The sequence below is a fragment of the Diabrotica undecimpunctata genome, chromosome 6 (assembly GCF_040954645.1).
Source record: "Diabrotica undecimpunctata isolate CICGRU chromosome 6, icDiaUnde3, whole genome shotgun sequence".
In the NCBI taxonomy this organism is placed as follows: Eukaryota; Metazoa; Arthropoda; class Insecta; order Coleoptera; family Chrysomelidae; genus Diabrotica; species Diabrotica undecimpunctata.
In genome coordinates, this window is record NC_092808.1 from 131,324,518 (window position 1) to 131,344,591 (window position 20,074).

The following is a 20,074-nucleotide window of genomic DNA, read 5'->3' on the forward strand; positions in this document are numbered from 1 at the left end:
AAACAACTGTTAGGTGTGTGGTGTAGTTATTATTTAAAAAGGCTAGAAAAATCTATAAGAACAGTAATAATCCTTTTCAAAAATAAGAGTTCTTTTGTCAACTCTCGATGAAACTTAAAACATATATATTAAAGTTTATCTCAGAGTATATTTAGAAATATAAAAATTTTATCTGCTCCTTAAATTAATGTGTGTCGGAATTCAAGTAATTCAGCAGCATCTAAGAAGATCCAGATCCCTCACCAAACCATTTATCTCTTTCTGGAAGAACATTTTTGGTCTAGTGCTATCCTCAGAATCAGATCTTAAGTCCAGAGGCTGTACTTCACCTTCATCTGAGTATGTATTCTCTACGAACATAGTAGAGGGCTTTGGTACAGGTGTTTCTGCATAATGACGAAGAGAACGAATAGATGGGGGGAGATTTGGGTATGAAATGGAATGCTTTTATTTTGAGTTGAACCCGTTGACATCACACGAGCAGAAGTAACAGTCGCCACTACGGTTCCTTATGCAGACATACCATAAAATACCCTTACCCATACCCTTAAATATTTTTCACACCTTACCAAGTTTTAGTCCAAAGTATGCAAAATAGACTCTCTTCACAAACTTCCCGACATAATATTAGTGTTCAACGACCCCAAAAACTCCTGAATAACGAGTTTGTACTGATTTTATATCGAATTTCCACAAAACTCATTAGAGACACATTAGAAATATTTCCGAAATACAAATGTATCATTTTTTATCACTTCGAAACGTACTTTAAAAAATGCATTTTCCTTGTTAAATAATGCAATTTTTATTTTCACATCATCATTTTTGTTCACAAAATTTCCTGACACTCTTACGAATCTAACGCAACAAGTTTCATTAAGAACCATGCAACTGCAAAAATTTGGTAGGTTTTGGGCTTTTTACTGCTTTATTGATTCGCCTGTGTATATTCGACACAAATAAAACAAAAAGAGTCAGATAAATTATTGGACTTTCGCGGTACAATGCTACGAAATTATTATGTAAACAAAATTATAATAATACTAACTTGGTAAGTCACATTAGCCAAACTAAAATAAATTCATTGACTACCTAAAAAAAGCCCAATGCAGAAGAAGAACAAACGACGCTAGAACCGGAAACACCAGAAATTACCACAAATGAACAACAAAAGCAGCAGGTAAAGACGGGATACGAAACGAATTACTGAAATAGTGTGATGCAGCAATGACACAACAATTGACAACATTAATTAATAAAATTATAAAACACAATAAAATACCTGAAGAATGGAGAACGAGCGAACTAATTCTACTATTCAAAAAAGGAGATAAAAAACAGCCAGAAAACTACAGAGGTACAAACTTTACACAATACTACGCTAAAATTTATAGTGCTAATGTTAGTGCTAATAAATCAGAGGATAAGTTTAGCAGATGAACAACAGGAATGAACAAATGGAAGTCAGACAGAAGAATAAGACAATGGGATTCAATGAGCCCCATGCTCTTCAATTTAATCATTGATGAAATCATCAAAAGCTTTAACAAAGGAAGAGGATACAGAATGGGAAACAAAGAAATAAAAATATTCAGTTCCGCAGACGACGCAATAATGATAGCCCAAGATGAAGATACTCTGCAAAGACTTGTAGACAGATTTATCATAAGAGCAAAAGAATTTAATATGACAATCTCATCTCAGAAACCTAAAACAATCGTAGTCAGCAAAGAACCAACCAGACATAAAATAGAAAAATAGTAATAGAAATAAAATACCTGGGAATTACATTGTCATTACATAGCTATGGAGACCTGGATAAAGAAGTGAGAGATCAAGTACAAAAGCAAATAGACTGACAGGATGCCTTAATAACACTATATGGCGAAACAGACACATTAACACTGAGATGAAGTCAAGAATTTATAAAGCCAGTTTAAGACCAATAATGACATATGCCTCAGGAACAAGACCCGACACAGCCACAACGCAAAGGCTACTGGAAATGGCAGAAATGAGAGCACTGAGAACAATTACAGGAAATACGCTGAGAGATCGAAAGAGAAGTGAAGACATTAAAAGAAAATGTAGCGTACAGTGTATAAATGAATGGACACAAAATAGAAAAAAACAATGAAATAACAACATAAGAAGAATGGAGGAGATCCGTGTCGTCAAAATAGCAAGAGATAAGTCACCAATCGGCAAAAGAAGTATCGAATGACCGCGCAAAAGATGGAGTGACGACCTTCCATAGAGGTATTAATCCGCCAATGAACAAGCAGAATTGCTTATAAACAGAACTTAGTAGGCGGCGTACATATTATAGAGTATAGTGTTAGATACAGAGGTGCACACGGGGTCCGGCGCAGAGATTTCGCGCCCCTTGTGTAGTACGCAGAGAGTATTTCCGCATTTGTGATGCAATTTGCAGTTCGTATGGCCACAGAATATGATATTCTGTTTGTTTCAAAATGCCAAGTGCAAAATCGCATAGATTAGAAAAGGAATGCCCCAGACATTTTATATCATTTTAATTTTCAGCACATCAAATTATATAAGAATCAGTTAAAATTATTTAAAAACTTTAAACGAATACAGCGCATTACATGGAATATGCAAAGAAAACATACATAGTACCCGGTTAATTTTGCGGTCCTATATAGCTTATTATATTATTCATACCTTTAGGTCTGTTTTTCCATCTTCTACTTCAGGATCAGATCCAGGAGGTTTTGGACTAGAACATGGGCTCTTTTTATCGGCACTGGCTTTTGATGAAGTTGACGCTCCTGATCTAGTTTGACCTCCAGTAGATTGTTTACCACCCTGTCCCTTATTCTGTCCTGTTAATATAAAAAAAGATATAGACAATGTATAAAATCACTACTTAGGATATTAAAATAAATGAAAATTATTCAAATCAGTCATAAGGTTTAGTATTTTCTACTATATTCTAAGTATACTTCGTATACTACAACGAGTCCTTTTGTGTGTAAGCCTTTTGAAAGTAAAGATGACGTCGTCGTCGTGTCTTTACGACTTGTCAGAGAAATAAAGAACGTTTTCAGCATTTAAAATGAGTAATGAGAACTGGATACGAGTGGTGATAACAAAGATTTGCGCCATGAAGAAAGAGTATTACAATCCGTTAGCTAGGAGTCGAAACAACCAGACTTTGTGAACACTTAAGTCAGATATTACCTAACCGTGATCACTTCGAAGCTGCATCTTGAGATTCGTGATGAGGCGTTGGATCCATTCAGTCCTCCCCCTCTTCCGTCTATCTCGCTGTGATTGATTCATTAATCTCCCCTCTCACCTCTTCCCTCTCCCAGTCCTTGTCTGTTTCCTGTGTCTAATTATTATTCCAGTAGTGTCACAATGGCCGTTGACACAGTAGGGTAGCTACTATAAACCATGAGAAGTGCCTTTGTCTTGTCTCATCTAATTTTGGAGGCATATTTCTCGGTGTGAAAAACCTCCATCGACGCCTGTATTTCATACAAGAGTATACATATAATGTATTACCGAGCACAGGAATCTCCTCGCACTTGTCCTGGGTCTACCAATATTGGCCAGCAATCTACCCAGACCTGTACCTGCTCTATTAATAACAGGCTCGGCATGAACGCCCATCCTGAAGTTCCGTTGTAAATTTAACCCAAAGTAACATTCTCATTTATCACAACTCCCTACACTGTTCTTCATTTCTCAGTTTTTGCTGACATATTAACAAAATTGTACGGCCAGATCCATTCTCCTTTCATTCCCTATAGTGCAATATGCTTAATTGCTTTTTTGCCCTCACTTTCAATTTCTATTACTAATAAAAGATATTTGTTACAAACTTCATTTTGGCCCATCAAACATTTCTAACTGCGACGAGACAGGAGTTGCCACTATTCAGAAGTAGAATAAATTAATGCTCAAGTTGCATCCCCAATGGAAGAACGCCGATTTCTTCTTACAGTGGCTTATTATTTTTGTTATAAATGGTCATTGTAGTCATAGAGATCTTACCTTTATATGGTAGGTGCGCGAAAGAAAATTACGGTACAGTACGCACTCCACGCCTCACGACTCAAAACTAGAGCCCATAGAAAAACTAAGAAATCGACTGCAAAAATCATAGACCACAGCTCTGTCAACATCAACGACAAATACAATTTGTTTACTATGTCAAGGAGATTGAATTCTCTATCCCACTTACATCAATGAGGTCATGAAGTATGTGTTAATTTTGAGGAATGCTCATTTATATTAATGATTTTTGCATGTTTTAGGATTAAAATTTACGATTTTTTACCAAAAGTTTCTTACGACCAAAGTTCATTAAGATTAAGTTTAGCAGATAATTTATTTCTTTAAAACAATAATTTTACTTATAGGGTATAAGAAGATACTTATTCTTGACAGGCAAACAATGAATAGATCTTGTTTCCAACAACCTTAATTCTCGTCCTTCTCAGCCAGGAACACCTGAAGAACTTTTTGATGCTGTTAAAGAAAATTGAAAATATTTGCATGAACGATTCATCTTATCTCTAGTTCTGAGCATACATAGAGTACACGCAGTCTTAAGAAGTACAGAGAATCCTAAAAGATATTTAATAGAAGATTCACTGTTAAAATCTGAAATTTAAACAATTGTGGTATGTAATTGCTTTTCAATTTGGATCTTTATGAGACAGCGCGCAGCGTTGGATCTTATTTTAAAAATGTAGTAAGTCTTTTCGACCAGTCTTTATTTATAAAATATAATTCAAAAAAATCTTGTTTTATTTTGAAACATTCTAATTATCCGATTCCACGTATTATAAAGTAAAAAGTGTCCCAAAATTCACGCAAGATTTAAATTTGCCGGCATTATTGTGCAGTGAAATATTGTCAAGAGAAAAAAAGAGAACAGTTTGCCAGCTCACAATTGGTGATGCTAAACACACTGGTCGTCCAAAAACAAGCCGCTTAAAATGTAAATGTTGAAGCAGTGCGTAAGAGTGTTGGTGAAAGTTCATGAACATCAATTTATCGTCGTGGACAAGAATTGCAAATTTCAAGAAGCTCTCTACCGCGTATACTCACTCAAGATCTCACCTCCATGCTTACAAAGTTCAATTGATACAAGAACTGAAGCCTAATGACCATGCACAGCGAAGAGAAGTCGTTGAATGGATTATTGAACATTAACAAGTGGGTGCTGATTTTTCGAGCAAAATTATCCTAAACGATGAATAAATTTTCACCTTAATGGCTTTGTTAGTCGTCAAAATTGCTGCATTTGGGGTTATGAGAACCCACACGTGAGTGTCATTGTGAAAAAAAAAAACGTGTCATTGTTTGGTACGGATTTTAAGCTGGAGGCATCATTGAACCATGCTTCTTTGAATATGAGGCTGGTCAAGCAATGACCGTTACTGGTGCTCGATATTACAACGTGATAACAGAATTCTTTCTGTCTAAACTGAATGATATGGATGTGGACGATATGTGGTTTCAATAAGACGGTACCAAAGGCCATGCAGCCAGTGAAACAATTCAATTACTGCACGAAACACTTCCTGGTGGTATACTATCTCCTTTTAATGATCAGAATTGTCCCCCTAGATCGTGTGATTTAACACCATTGGATTTCTTTTTATGGAATTATAAGTCAGATACAAGCTAACAACCACCCGTGTATTGAAAGAGGAAATTCAACAATGAAATTCAGTCACATTTATGCAAAATAGTCATGGAAAATTTCGAAAAAAAAAGCAGTGTTTTCTATTGAATACAAATCTTGCGAAAGTTTTGTAATACCCTATATAAGATAAAATAAAATTAGAAACAAATAAAAACAAAGGCAGAAAACTAAATTAATAAACAAGATTAGGTGACTGAAAACGGGCAAAACTTTTAGTTTTGTTTGACAAAAAATGAATGTTCTGAGTGCCAAACTGGTCAAAAACAAATATAAATGTAGAACTTACTTGACGATTTATGTCTACGCATTATGATTGCCGACATCATGGGATACAAACGCAATAATAATACTGAGACTTTCAATCGAAATCAAAAGAAAATACAAATATTTCTTCGTTGATAATATTTTAATGCATTCAGTTTTTATTAAATTTAATACAAGTTTTTACTTTAAAAAGTTAATTAAGTTTTTATTGGTACATATTAGTTAATTATATTTGTGACTATTTGACAATTAGAAGTCAAAATTTGGTCAGGTCTTTACACACTAATTTAATACACTGCTTAAAATAATTTATAAGGTAGTTACAAAATGTTATGGTGAGGATCATAATGTTGACAAAATGAAAATAGGCTGCACAGAATAATTTAACAATTTGAAGATACGATACAACATGGTCCTTTAAGGAGAAAAGACTAAAACGATCTTGATGTCATCGGAACCAAGCAGATTAAATTGGAAGTGGAACATTTAGTTATCATCTTGGCAACGACAAACTGGACGACGAAGCATCACAACATGCGAATAAGGCGAACTGAGCAACGGTATATCTAAACGGAATTGTATCGAGAAACAAAACTAAGATGTATAAAACGACAGTAAGGCTAACACTGACGTGCACAAGGGCAGGTACGACCAAAATAAAAGAATTATTGTTGGCCACACAAATGAAAATTTTACGAATTTTCTGTTATGCTATGTCCTGATTTACTAGCCGTACTCTGACATTGTCTGTATCACGTTTCATGATCAACTGTATCAGTCATTCATAGGGAGAAAAACTCTTCTAGCTACCCCTAAAATCAGGTGGCTTAACCACATAAAGTAAACCAGAGGATGTCCCATTACCCAGGGCATCCAAAGTAACTTTAAGTACAAATCCTCCTCATTCGTTATGTCCTGCGATGGGGAGCGGTGGTTGGTTATAACTTCGGGGGTTAGATAGGTACCAATCCATTACGGAGTGTGACCAGTTTGATCTTCGGACATGTATGTCCCACTGTTCCATTGGAACACACATGTCACGCGGAGCTGGGGTTCTACAAAAATTGTTGTGTGTGTGTGTGTGTGTGTGTGTGTGTACGTGTAACTGTTTCTCATCATTGTCAAGGAGGACCATGTCGTCAGCATATCGGATGTTATTAATAGGTTTTCCATTCATCTTTATTCCTATTTCCATATCTTCTAAGTCCTCTTAGAAAATGGATTCAGAATATAAATTGAAAAGAAGTGGCGGCAGTATATACCCCCCGTCTGACTCCTTCGAGAAGTTGAATATCCAATGTTGCCATATTTCTGACTTTTATGTGAGCTGACTGGTTCCAATACAAGTTCTTGATAATCCTTATGTCCTTACCATCTAATCCAATTTGTTTGAGCAGAAATTTGTCGTGCTTCACGTTATCGAATGCCTTTTCATAATCTATAAAACATTTGAATACATTTCTCTTGATTTCTGGATCTTGATTCTTGATTTTTGGATCAATATTTGCAATGCGAATAAAGCATCTCTGGTGCCCATACCATTTCTGAAACCATATTAGGTTTCACTTATGTTTTCATCTATCTTTCCAACAATGTAGTATGGTCCTTAGTGGTTCCGACATTAAGAGAATCTATTTGTCCATTTAATCTTTAGCTTTTCCACAAACAGCTAATCCTAATTCATTTCTTAAAGTTCTCTGGTTATATAAAATAAAGCTTATTATATATTAATCCACAAATAGTTTCAGAAAAAGTGTTGGAATGGAATTTTCCCGGGAATGAAAATAGTACTCCCTAATATACATTGAAAAAATACAATGGGAAATATATTGCATTGTATGTAGTATACTAGTAGTATAGTAGTATAGGTTACCTACGAAAGATTAGGAATTTGGCAAAATCTAAAATTTCAGTAGGGCAACAAACAGTATGTGGGTCAATCAATAGTGAATCTTATAAGCTCTACTATAGTCTAAGTACCTCAAAAGAATATAACGAGAAAAGTATAATCCAAGATTAGAAAAAACTACATGAAAATTAACTAGCCACAGCAAAGTCTGTCGAATTTTGTAAATATTTATATACAAACCTGTATTTCTTTGATTGGTGGATTTTCCTTCTCTAGCGTTATCTTCCTTACGTTTCTTTCGTTTGGTTTCCTCATCTCCAGTGTTCGCAGGAGCTGCAGGTTCTTCTTGACCTTCATTATTATCATAAAAGGGCCTTTTGGTAGACGAAGATGATTCTTCGGAAGCCTGTGTAGTCGGGCGCGTTACACTAAGAGGATCAGTTTCGCCCGTTTCCATTTCGGTACTTCCAGATCCAGATCCTTGTTTTCTTTCAGCACTTGATGAATCACCCTATAATCGTTTATTGTTATATCATTATATGTTAAAAAGATGACGTTAATTTAAATAGGAGTTAATATTTATTTATCATTATGGTAGTACTTTAGTATATTTTTTTTATACTTATTGTACTGTGGATTACAAACAATAAACTTACTTAAGCTGTATACCTTACGAGTAGTAATCGGTATAATGATAAAATAAAAATCTTTCCTTAAAAGAAAACCAAACTTATATACAAAAGCGACAAACTGTTTAAGAACAAACTTTCTACTTAGAACAAAAACTTTAACGGACAAGAACAAAATTAAAATTGTTTAGCGAAAAAACTAATACAGTAAATTCAACGTTAATAAGAAAGTAAGGGAATATACATGAGAATTTAACGAAAAGAGAATTAACCTCTCAGGTGAGGCATCTCACCTGAGCTTATAAAATACGGATCAAAAAAATTACACCGGATGATACAATGGATATTTCAGAAAGCCATAAATGGAGAACAGCTCCCAAAGGAATGGACGGCGGCATATATGACATCTATATTTAAGAAAGGAGATAGAAAACGATGCGAAAACTACAGAGGAATAAGCGTAATATCATCAATAGGAAGATTATATGGGAAGATACTGCGAGAAAAGATAGAGCAAGCGATAAAAGGCAAAATCGGAGAGGATCAGGCAGGCTTCACGGCAGGAAGATCATGCATAGACCACATATACACACTGGAACAACTGTTGGAAAAGAAAAAAGCAAAAAATAGATATACACTTGGCATTTGTGGACCTGAGAAAGGCGTATGACTCTGTACCAAGGTCAGAACTATGGGAGGCAATGTACAAATTAGAAATACAGACGGAACTCATAGAAGCTACAAAAGCTCTGTATAAAGAAAATAAAGTGTCCATTAAAATGGGAACAAGAATCATAGGAGACTTCACCACAACAAAAGGGCTCCTGCAGGGTTGTTCCACATCTCCAACCCTATTCAAAATATACTTAGAGAAAGCCTTGACTACATGGAAAAGAAAATGCGAAGGCATGGGAGTACCGGTACGGAACGAATACCTATATACATTAAGTTTTGCAGACGATCAAGTAGTGATTGCACAAGACCAAGACGACCTCAGCTACATGATGAAGCAACTACAAGAAGAATATACCAAGGCTGGCCTAGATATTAACCTCGCGAAAACAGAGTACCTATCTACAAGTGAAGAAGACATAGAAGATCTACAGATTGATGACAACGTAACAATCAAAGGAAAGGATAAATTCAAATACCTGGGGTTTATAATCACGAAAAAGGCAACAACAGAGGAAGAAATTACACAAAGATTAGGACAAACAAGAACAGCAATCCGACAACTTAACTCAGTATGGTGGGATAGACACCTAAATATGAAGACAAACACGCAGATTTATAAAACATTAGTGCGAAGTATTATGACATATGGGGCTGAAAATTGGATCATAAACAAGAAAACCAGCAGTAAGATAGTAGCAACAGAGATGGAATGCCTGCGAAGATGCTGCAGAGTAACAAGAATGGATAGGAGAAGTAATGACGAAATAAAGCAAAGAACATCAATAGAAACAGACATACTAACATATATAGAACAAAAAAGACTAAAGTGGTATGGACATGTAAGAAGAACTAGCGACAGCAGATGGATAAAGAAAATAACCGAATGGAGCCCCATAGGAAGGAGGAAAAGAGGATGACCCCGAAAATCCTGGAGGAACGAAGTAGACGACGCCATGAGTAAGAGAGGACTAAACGATGGAGAATGGAACAACAGAGAGAGATGGAAACGGTTGAGCGAGGGAAGGCAGTGAATACTGTAGAATCCCTAAATATATATATAGAATTAACCTAATAACAGCAATAATGAGAATCTCTTGAGTAACGATTGGTATGGGTGGGTTTTCGATAAACAGAGTGATGAATTGGGATTCATCACTCTGTTTGGGATTGGTTTTTCTTACAGTTTCCATTTCATTCTATCCATTCCAGGAATCAGTTTCCACCTCCATCGTGAACTGGATACTAGGATATATACCATTCAGATGGGTTTGAAAACACGCCAAAGCATCTCTGCCATGGGGCCAAATCACGAATGTATCGTCAACATATCGTAGCCAACATGTGGGTTTGAGCTTTGATGTGGATAGTGGTCGGGTCTCTAAGTCTTCCATAAAGAGCTACTTCCAGCTACTTTCAATAGCAGTAATGTACTGGTTAGTGATTAGTGTAGTAGTGTCTGTCAGCTTGGGAGAATGAGACCTCGGAAGACCTGAAGAAGACATAAGAGAGGATGACGAAAGCTCGGCGCAGTGATAATCTTTAATAATAATAATAAATAATCTTTAATAAAAATAATTAATATTTGGTGTTTTTCAATATGACTTGCTATATGTTCATAACTCTGTAAAAGTCGAAAAACTGGTTATGTAACATAATATGTAGATTTTGATTGAAGGTTTATGAATGTATGTATGTGTCGTTTTTTAATTATTTAATTTATGAAAGATTTAGGTCGAAAACGATTAAAGTAGTGCCTTATCTTTGAAATAATTTCTTGTTCAACTAAATTCATCAAACAAAAGGTTGGTAAATATATTTACAAACCGTACAAATTGCAATGTTTAAAGAAAACTTACCTCCTTAGCAGATTTGAACTCATAGACGTCATCACCGGTTGTCGCTCCCGAAGCACCCCTTGTCGCTCCGGAGGTATTTCTCGACGATGTACCAGCCGTCGTTGAGAAAGTACCAGAAGCCGTGGAAGTCTTCACTTCCATCGGTTCGTTCTTTTGGGCTTTACCCGATGTTGAGGCGGCAGCACCACTATTTCCGCCGGCAGCGTTGCTGCCACCACTCGCGGTGGAGGCCGTTGAGGTAGATGGATCGCAGCTTGAGGTGATTTTTTTGTCATCCCTCGATGCGCGAGAAACTACTCTAGAATTCGATGTAGAATCTAAAACAAAGATATTTGTTAATACGATATGTACTACAAGAAATATGAAACATGAGATAAATGGAATGGCATTTAACTCAGTTCTATTAAAAAAAATTATCTTAGTTTTAGTTTCTTTAGTTCAGTCCTAAATTTGGTACTGATTGGCGCAGTTGACAATAATAAATTAAGCTGGGTTAATATGAAAAGTAAATTTTGTTTTAAAATTTATAAAGGGGAAATTTCCAGTAATTGGCTGTATGTATACCATAATATAAAACCTAAAAAGGAAGTATAAAAACTTTTTTTTGTAATTGGTACATTAAATTTATAATAAACATTATATAAAACGTTAACATTAAGTTAAAACCATAATAGAGCCAAAAATGTTTACAATTATTTTATAAAATAATTTTTATAATAAATTTAATATACGAGCACCAATTAAATTTCTTCTAAAGTTTTGGGTTTTGTTTCTTTTATTTTTAATTGTATTGAGTCTACTTCTGCTTATTTGATTGTATTAAAAATTAATTTTATGATGCTTAAGGATATATTTTTTAATCCACTGTGCTCTCCCATGCGCCATTTTCGTTCACTTCTTAGGAAGGAAGGAATCATTTTGATATATACGGTTGTAACATAATTATTATATGTGCTCCAAATTGAAACACCTTCAAGATGGCACAACGCACTTACCATTTTATTACTCGAAAAGGGCGATCCAACAGACCTCGAGAATTACCGATCCATAAGGCTGTTAAACCACGTCTACAAGTTATTCACACGAATAATAACAAATAGACTGGAAACAAAATTAGATTTTTATCAACCTAGTGAACAGGCAGGTTTTAGGAAAAACTTTGGCACCAACGACCAACTCCACTGCATAAAAGGAATTAAAGAAAAATCCATCGAAGACCATTGGTCCTGGCTTTCCCAGACTTTCCTAAAGCATTCTATAAGATAGAAATTAACAGCGTAATGAGAGCGTTAAAGGGAGGTCGCAAAGATTATCGGTACTCCAAGCTGATGGTGAATATATACAATAATTCAACAATGACTATAAAACTACACAAAGAGAAAATGTATGAAAAGCAAAACAGGAAACAGGCAAGAAGACACGTTATTTTCCAAACTCTTTACGGCAGTTCTGGAACATGCATTTAAAAAATTGGAGTGAGATGCCAAAGCAATCAATGTCGACGGCGAAATGTTTTGCAGCTCTACATGCAGCTCACTTCCGCGGCAGTGAGCAGGGAAGTTGGCAGCTTGAGTATGTAAATACGTCCCTCGCGCTGCCATTACTCATGCCACTGCCGCTGTGGTACGCTCCCTTCGTTGGCGGTTTTTTAACGGAAATCAAAGAACTTGCAGTGAGAGTGACAGTGACTGTTTACATGCTGCTCGCTATCTTGTCGATGCACGGATTTATTTGTTTGGTAAATTTTTCGTTAACTATGGTTGAGTGGAGTAATGACCAAACGCTGAAGTTTTTAGAGCTATATACTAGTGAGAGATTGTTGTAGAATTCTTCACATAAAGACCTCAAAAAAATCACAATGTACCGGATGCGGTTTGTCCTTTAAATTTAAATTTGGTCCTTTAAAACCATATTATTTGCTTTACAAACTTCCGGCATAATCAGCCAAATTGCTGGTGATGATACTTTACATAAATAATGCAAACTTTGTTAACTGTCTCCAGTGGTCAAATATCGCAATGTTATTGCCAAGAGTATTTTGGTGGAATTCTCACTTTACTCTGTTTTTTTTTTTATCATGGGCTCAATTTTCTGAAGCAAAAATTCAAAAAATCTATGTGTGACATTCTGCAAAAAGTTAAAAAATTCTCTGGATTTCTCACAAGTTAGTTCATTGAAAAAGTTTGTCATATTTCCTCCGTTAAAAAATGTTTAAAGCCATTTTACAGATTATTATCCAAATAAAGGACTTTTTCGACATCGACGTTTTTTTTTCTACCTCATTTGTTTTTAAAACATTAAGATAATTTTGTAGACTTAAAACACACAGAGCTGTCGCCGCAGTAATTTCTATGCTCTCCATTGCTGATGGTAGACTGATGCAGCACTATGGTAGCTGTATGTAAATGGTCCTTTGCCTTAAATGCTGCCGTGGAATTATTTCAAACTGGACAGTGGCCAACGCGAGTAGCAGCAGCAATGGTTGAATGTATAGGGGATATACGATTTGCGGACATACTAAGAGTCAGATGCCGCCTGTAATGAAGTTGAGCCTGTAATTTAACATCATATGATAAAGCTAATAATTTTAGTCACCGTTGAAAAACTTTTAATATGAATTTCTTGTTGTCAATTGTGACTTTAAAGTCTTTTAATGCATTTAATACTGACAATGAATCAGCGCACACTGTTGTAAAAACAACCTGTATAATATTGTGATCGTATAGTTGTTTTATCAGATTGTGCGCTCAGGTCGTCAGCTGTCGTGTTAACATGTGTGCGACTGATTTCCTACATCGGGGACCCGTCCTCCTCTCGTTATATAATTTAGGACAGACAGTGCCAATTTGCCTCTCGGCAAGTGAAGGCCGGGTGTGTGTGATCCCGATAAGTGCGTGGTGCGTAAGTGATAAATGCGCTTGTAAACCCGGTGTTTTGTGTTTAACGTATTATATCAGTTTGTTTCTCTCAATTCTATGTATCTCTGTTACTGCCTCCCAGCACTGTAAAGCTAATGATATTTGTATAACTCTTTTTAGTATTATCAGAATTGCGATAATTATCAATATTGAATCAGCCCTTAAGTTCACTATAAATAAATCGAAGGAAAAATACATTTTAATTGTTTTATTGCTTCAGTGGTCCTTAATAAATATTTTGAAGCAATTAGGTGTTCAAATACGCCTCTCTTAAATGTGGATAGTTTGGCAACAAAGTTTACCCTTTCCACCACACACGACAATTTTGTTCCACTGGTTTTCACAACACCATTCAAGGGCTTTATATATAGCACATACTTCAGCGGAAAAGATGCTGGACTGATTATTCAAAGTAAATGCTTTTTTAGTCTTCATTTTTGGTACAAAGTAAGCACTGATTGTAGATGTTACTAATTTTGACCAATCTGTATTTGTTTGAACATAAATTTTGGAAAGACACAATACATGACAAATCTGGTACCAAGCGGAAATCCAAAAGTCGACTGCAACGAAATAGGATTAGTTATAAATATAAATACTTGGGTCACGAAATCCAAATTGCTGGGGACAACCAAACTGCTGAATTACAAAGAAGAATCACTTTAGCATGGGCCGCATATGGAGCTCTATTAGACATCTTCAAGGGCAACATGCCAAATTATTTGAAAAAGAAGATGTTTCTTAACCGATTTCCTCAACCCAGGCTACAGCAATCAAACTTAGAGCAGTCTAAAGACGAATGGATACACAAAATAAAAACAATTAGTTTTCGCAGCCACCTCCAAGTTATGAGCTCTTAAAAAAGCTCAACCTAGGGGTCTATAAAAAATAGACAAGTTTTGTAAAAGCCTCAGCTATGCGTGTGAATTTTTAAAAAATTTTTAAATTGATTGCATTTGTAAAAAATTTACGTTTTTGTTGGTAAAAAATTGAAAAAAGTTGAATTTTGGGAGTGAGGGCATTTTGTCTTAACGTTAAGTATGTACCCTTTGTGAGGTCAAAGCAATTATCTTAATTATTGGATATATTTTTATAGAGTACAATAATGTTTATTTAAACTAATTTAAAGTGATAAAGTGAAGTCGATTTTTACATACATATCTAACAAAATATTTACTGAAAACTATCTTTGATATTATTTTATCTCCACGACTATTCGAGCTTGGCCAAAGCTTGACGTAACGGGTAACTCTTATTTGGGCACACCAGCGACAACCTGGATGGGGCTAAAAGCACAAGCACGGGAAAACTCCATAATGAGTGCAAAACAGACTTTATTAAAAAAAAAAACCTTTAACTCTCCTTTTAGAGGCCGAAATCTCTATAAATTATCCAAATTCGTTTAAAATTGTTTGTTTAAAAATTTAAAAATGTTTATCTATGGTTCGTTAATTCTAAATTATGAGATATTTTATAAACTTGCACAACATTTGGTTTTCTCTTTTGAAACATTGTAAGGTTATCTTACTTATCTTAATAACAGATACACGTGTGTGATTTATTTAATACTTCTAATATTATAAGTAATTTGTCAGTACACTAAATAGTGTATACCTGGTTTGACCTGTTGCCCAAACTCATCGATTTCATTTATAAACTCAAAGACATATATTAAGATTTCAAAATATATCTAATTAAAAAAAAAAACATAAGCCAATATCCTTATAAGTACATAATTTAGAACCAAAGCACAACAAAATCAAATGGATAATAAACTGAAATAATAGAAAAGCAACCAATCTATGGGCAATCAACTTAGGCAACACTGACACCGGACCACAATAATACTTTTCCCCAAATCTCAAATATAGCCTAAAATATAGATAGAACGAACTACAAATTCAAAAACTACTCTTCTTTCGTTTTATATACAGATATTATTGTACCAAATTATAGTGAAAATATATATTTAAATAAAAATATTGTTCTATCTATAACAAGTAAATACAAAGAGGCAATAGCTCTAGATACAGATGCGTCTAAATTTGAAGATGGAACCGGATGCGCTTTTTTTATACCATCGGGACATATAAAACAGAAATTCAAACTGAACTCGGAAACTTCGACTTATACAGCAGAGGCTATTGGAATATATGAAGCTTTATTATATGTAGCTGAAGTTGATTTTGCCCATATTATAATTTTGTCGGACTCCTTAGCAGTGTTAAAATCCATTGGTAAATATGGACCACCCAACTTACAAGACTGCCCATACATTTATAGAATTAAACATATTATTCAAACTCTTTTAACCAAAGGAATCAATGTACATTTTCTCTGGATTAAAAGACATGCAGAATTTGAACATAATGAATATGTCGATTTATTAGCCAAAGAAAGCATTTCAATCGATACTGGTATTCTACATAAAGTAACGCTTTCTGATAGTATTGTTTCTTGCAAGTCAACATTGCTTCGAGAGTGGAGCTACCAGTGGAAGGAATACTCTTTTGTGAACCAAAATAGATACTCGATAATTCAGCCAGATATTCCCAAATCTCCTTGGTACAAGTCTTTTAGAGCTTCCAGGAGGCACATAACTTCCATTATTAGAATACGATTCGGGCACGCATGTTATCCAAAACACTTATTTAAAATACAGGTTTTGGATTATGACAAATGTGAGCATTGTGGAGAGGAAGGTGATTTAGATCATATATTTTCTGGTTGTTCTAAAAACACAGTCTACTCATCCAAACATAAATGATTTATTAAAATATAAAATAGCAGCTCCTTGGAACATACTATATTTATTATCACTTGGCTCTGTAGATATTTATAACTCTTTAATTAAATTTTTAAAAGACAGCAAATTATCATTATAATTCTCTAAAAATTATTTAGTTAATCTTGTTACCTTTGTTTTAAACTATTTGTATAACTTCTTCCTTTCCGTGACCTAGTGTTGTTGTGTCTTATATAAATCAATGCCTTGATAGGTCCCTAGGCGAGAAGAGCGTGTCCCTATTCTCCTACTATCGATGTAATCTTTTATTTTGATAGGGCATTTAGGTAAATTATAATGATGAAGATACTGTCTTATTCCTTTTGTGTCTGGCTGTATGACGATAAGTCTAAACCAAATTTCGTAAATTAATTCAATTTTTCCATAGAATCTGGGGAAATTTTGAGAAGAATTCAAAGCTTCATTTTGCTCATTTTTGAAGCTTTTTGTGGTAGGGGTAGAATAGCTTGTAGGATCGAAACGTATAAAAGGAATGAGGGTAGCTTAAGAAGTAAATATTGAAGGGTAGGGAGTAAGGGCATGTAGCATCAAAACTGGTTAACGTACAGGGATGTGCGACATGTTACGTGACAGAATTTAACGAATAGAATTGAATGCTATCGACAAAACTCACAAAAAAATTACGGAAAACTCCAAACAAAAGATTCCAAAGAAAAGCTTTGGCTTACAAAGAAAAAATAACTGATGAATTGACGTGTTCTAACCTATTCAGTGCTTATGTCGTCTTTTTACGTCATGCGCATGTTTCGTCCCGATGAGTCATGCTTATCCAACGTTTTTATGTTTGTGAGTCTCTCTGATAGGTACTGTTTAATCGCAAAATACTATTCGTTCTACTTTAAAATGGGTAATGATAAAGTTGGGCCGCCGGTAACTCATAATTGGGAAAAACGACGTTCTTTATTACGGTACTCTCTAGATTGTAAAGATAACATGATTATAAATGGAGAAATCATTAACAACCTTAGATATGCGGATGACACGGTTATATTTACTTTAACTTTACAGACCTTGGCATATGGATATATCAAAAATGATGCGTTGTAAAGTCAGAGATTCAAATTTTGATGAAATGGTGTTCTAAACTGAAACACATGTTGCACACGATGCTATTTTGGAAGAACCTTTGGTACGAAATATTCAGTCTGGTCATTCAATGTAGAGAATATAATGAATAAACAGTGCTAGTTTTAAAAATTCTTCATTTACTGCGAGCAGTGAGCTAAAAGTGGTTCCAGAAGGTTGAAATACAAATAATAAATTTAATTTTATTAATTAATTTCTTATTAGGTCATAGTTCATAAATAGTCAAGAAATATTAGAAAACGATAACATCGAGGAAAGCTGAAAAAATCTCAAAAATAACATAATTAACAGAGCAGCAACAGAATCACTTGAAGAGGGGAAAATAACTAACATATCAAAAAAGAAAACCCCATGGTTCAGAGAGGAAGTAAAGACAAAATGTGAAGAGAAGAAGAAAGCCTTTTTTCAATACAGAGCACAACAAACACAACAGGCGTACCACCACTATAAACGAATTAGAAATGAAACGAATAATTTAGTTAAATAAATAAAAAGGGAACACTGGCAGAGCCTCTCAAAACAAATGGAACACGATTTCTACGGAACACAAAAATAAATATAGAGAATGATCAAAGGACAAAGAAAAGAAATGAAAGAACTAATAAAATCGAAAGACATTCAGAAGGAAGCATGGGCAGACTACTTTCGATCCTAAAGTTAAAGGTGGCGATAATAAACCACCAACACCAGAAGTGACGAGGTCACCTCTGGTGAAGAGGTAAAAGAAATATGAAGGGAATTAAAAAGTAGAAAATCACTAGGTGATTTTCCACTTTTACAGTTTACCGAACGAACTCTGAAGTACGGAGGACCAGATATGACCAAACAACTATTAAAACTAATCCAAAAAATAATAGAACAAAACAGATTTCCTCAAGAATGGATATCAAGCATCATAATGCCTCTTTTCAAAAGGGGAGGCAAATTGGACCCGGAAAATTACAGAGGAATTAATTTATTAAACACAACACTAAAATTAACAACTAAAGTGATAACAAATAAACTGAATGAAATTATATCCCTAGCAAAAGAACTAAGAACAACACGGTTTTAGATAAGAACAACAAAGAGAAATAATTAGAATACAACAAACCGTCATATCTATGTTTCGTAGACCTTAAGAAGGCATTTGACCGGGTCAAATTAAAAAACGTTGTCCACTTATTGTACGCAAGAGGGATACCTCTAGGAATAATCAAAATGATCGAAAATATCTACCAAAACAACACAATAAAAGTAAAAGTAGACGAATAACTAACTGACCCTATTGAAGCGGGCAATAGGATAAGACAGGGAGATTCCATGAGTTCTTTATTGTTCAACCTTATTATGGATGAAATAATAAAAAAGTCAGAACTAAAAAAGGATACGAAATGAGAGAAATACAATTTAAAATAATCTGCTATGCAGACGACGCAATACTACTTCTGGCTCACGGAGCCGGATGGAATTATCATAAAAGTTGCAGTTTATACTAGTTTCCTGAATGATCATGGTGGGAAAGGGCATGCTACAAAAATTGTTCTTCATTTAATGCAAGATAACTTTAAAGTTAACCATAGTTTTTTCATTGACAATTTTTATAACAGTATTAACAACATAACCAATAAGGTTACGCGACTCTTCTTAAACTGCGCAGACAAGTTGTAGGTAAAACCTGGGGACTAAAACCAAAAGGTAATATGTTGGTTATACACATCAGTGATAAGACCATCGGAAACTTTGAGAGAAATAAAAGAACAACACCTGAAGAAAGATGCAGAGAAACGAAAATCGTGGATGACCGATGAAATACTTGAACTTATTGATCAGAAAAAAACGAAAATCTCCAATAATATAAGAGAATACACACCATCTTCAGAAGAAAGATAAGAGAAGCCAAAGAGAAACAAAAAACAAAGCAATGTCAAGAAATAGAGGAGTAGCAGAGTCGATATGATAATTTCAATGTCCATCGAAAGGTGAAGGAAATAGCTGGAAAGTTGCGAAAACGCAACAGCCGAAAAATAGCAGATGATGAAAGCAATCTTGTCATAACCAAAGAAGATAAAAAGAAAGTATCTGAAGAGTACTTGGAGAAACTTTTCCAGGACCTTAGAATAATACAAAAACCCACCATTGAAGAAAATTCAGGTCCCGAAATCCTACCAGAAGATATATCGGCAGTCGTCAGGCAAATAAAGGATGGAAAGGCACCGGGACTTGATGAAATTCCTGCAGAATTGCTAAAGCTATTGATGCAGATCCAGAACAAATAAAAATAATAACTGAAATATTTATAGAATAGAATAATAACTAAAATAGA

The 20,074-nt window shown here is 34.7% G+C and overlaps 1 protein-coding gene across 3 annotated transcripts in view; it reads right to left on the reverse strand.

Moving 5' to 3' along the window:
- LOC140443913 (uncharacterized) overlaps window positions 1-20,074 on the reverse strand; it is a 120,232-nt gene that overhangs the window by 12,285 nt on the left and 87,873 nt on the right. For all 3 annotated transcript variants that reach the window (XM_072535423.1, XM_072535422.1, XM_072535424.1), the window contains 3 exons: window positions 10,960-11,276; window positions 8,040-8,310; window positions 2,686-2,846 (listed from right to left, as the gene is read on the reverse strand). In XM_072535423.1, coding sequence (XP_072391524.1) covers window positions 2,686-2,846; window positions 8,040-8,310; window positions 10,960-11,276 — 749 coding nt within the window. The remainder of the gene's footprint in view (window positions 1-2,685; window positions 2,847-8,039; window positions 8,311-10,959; window positions 11,277-20,074) is intronic.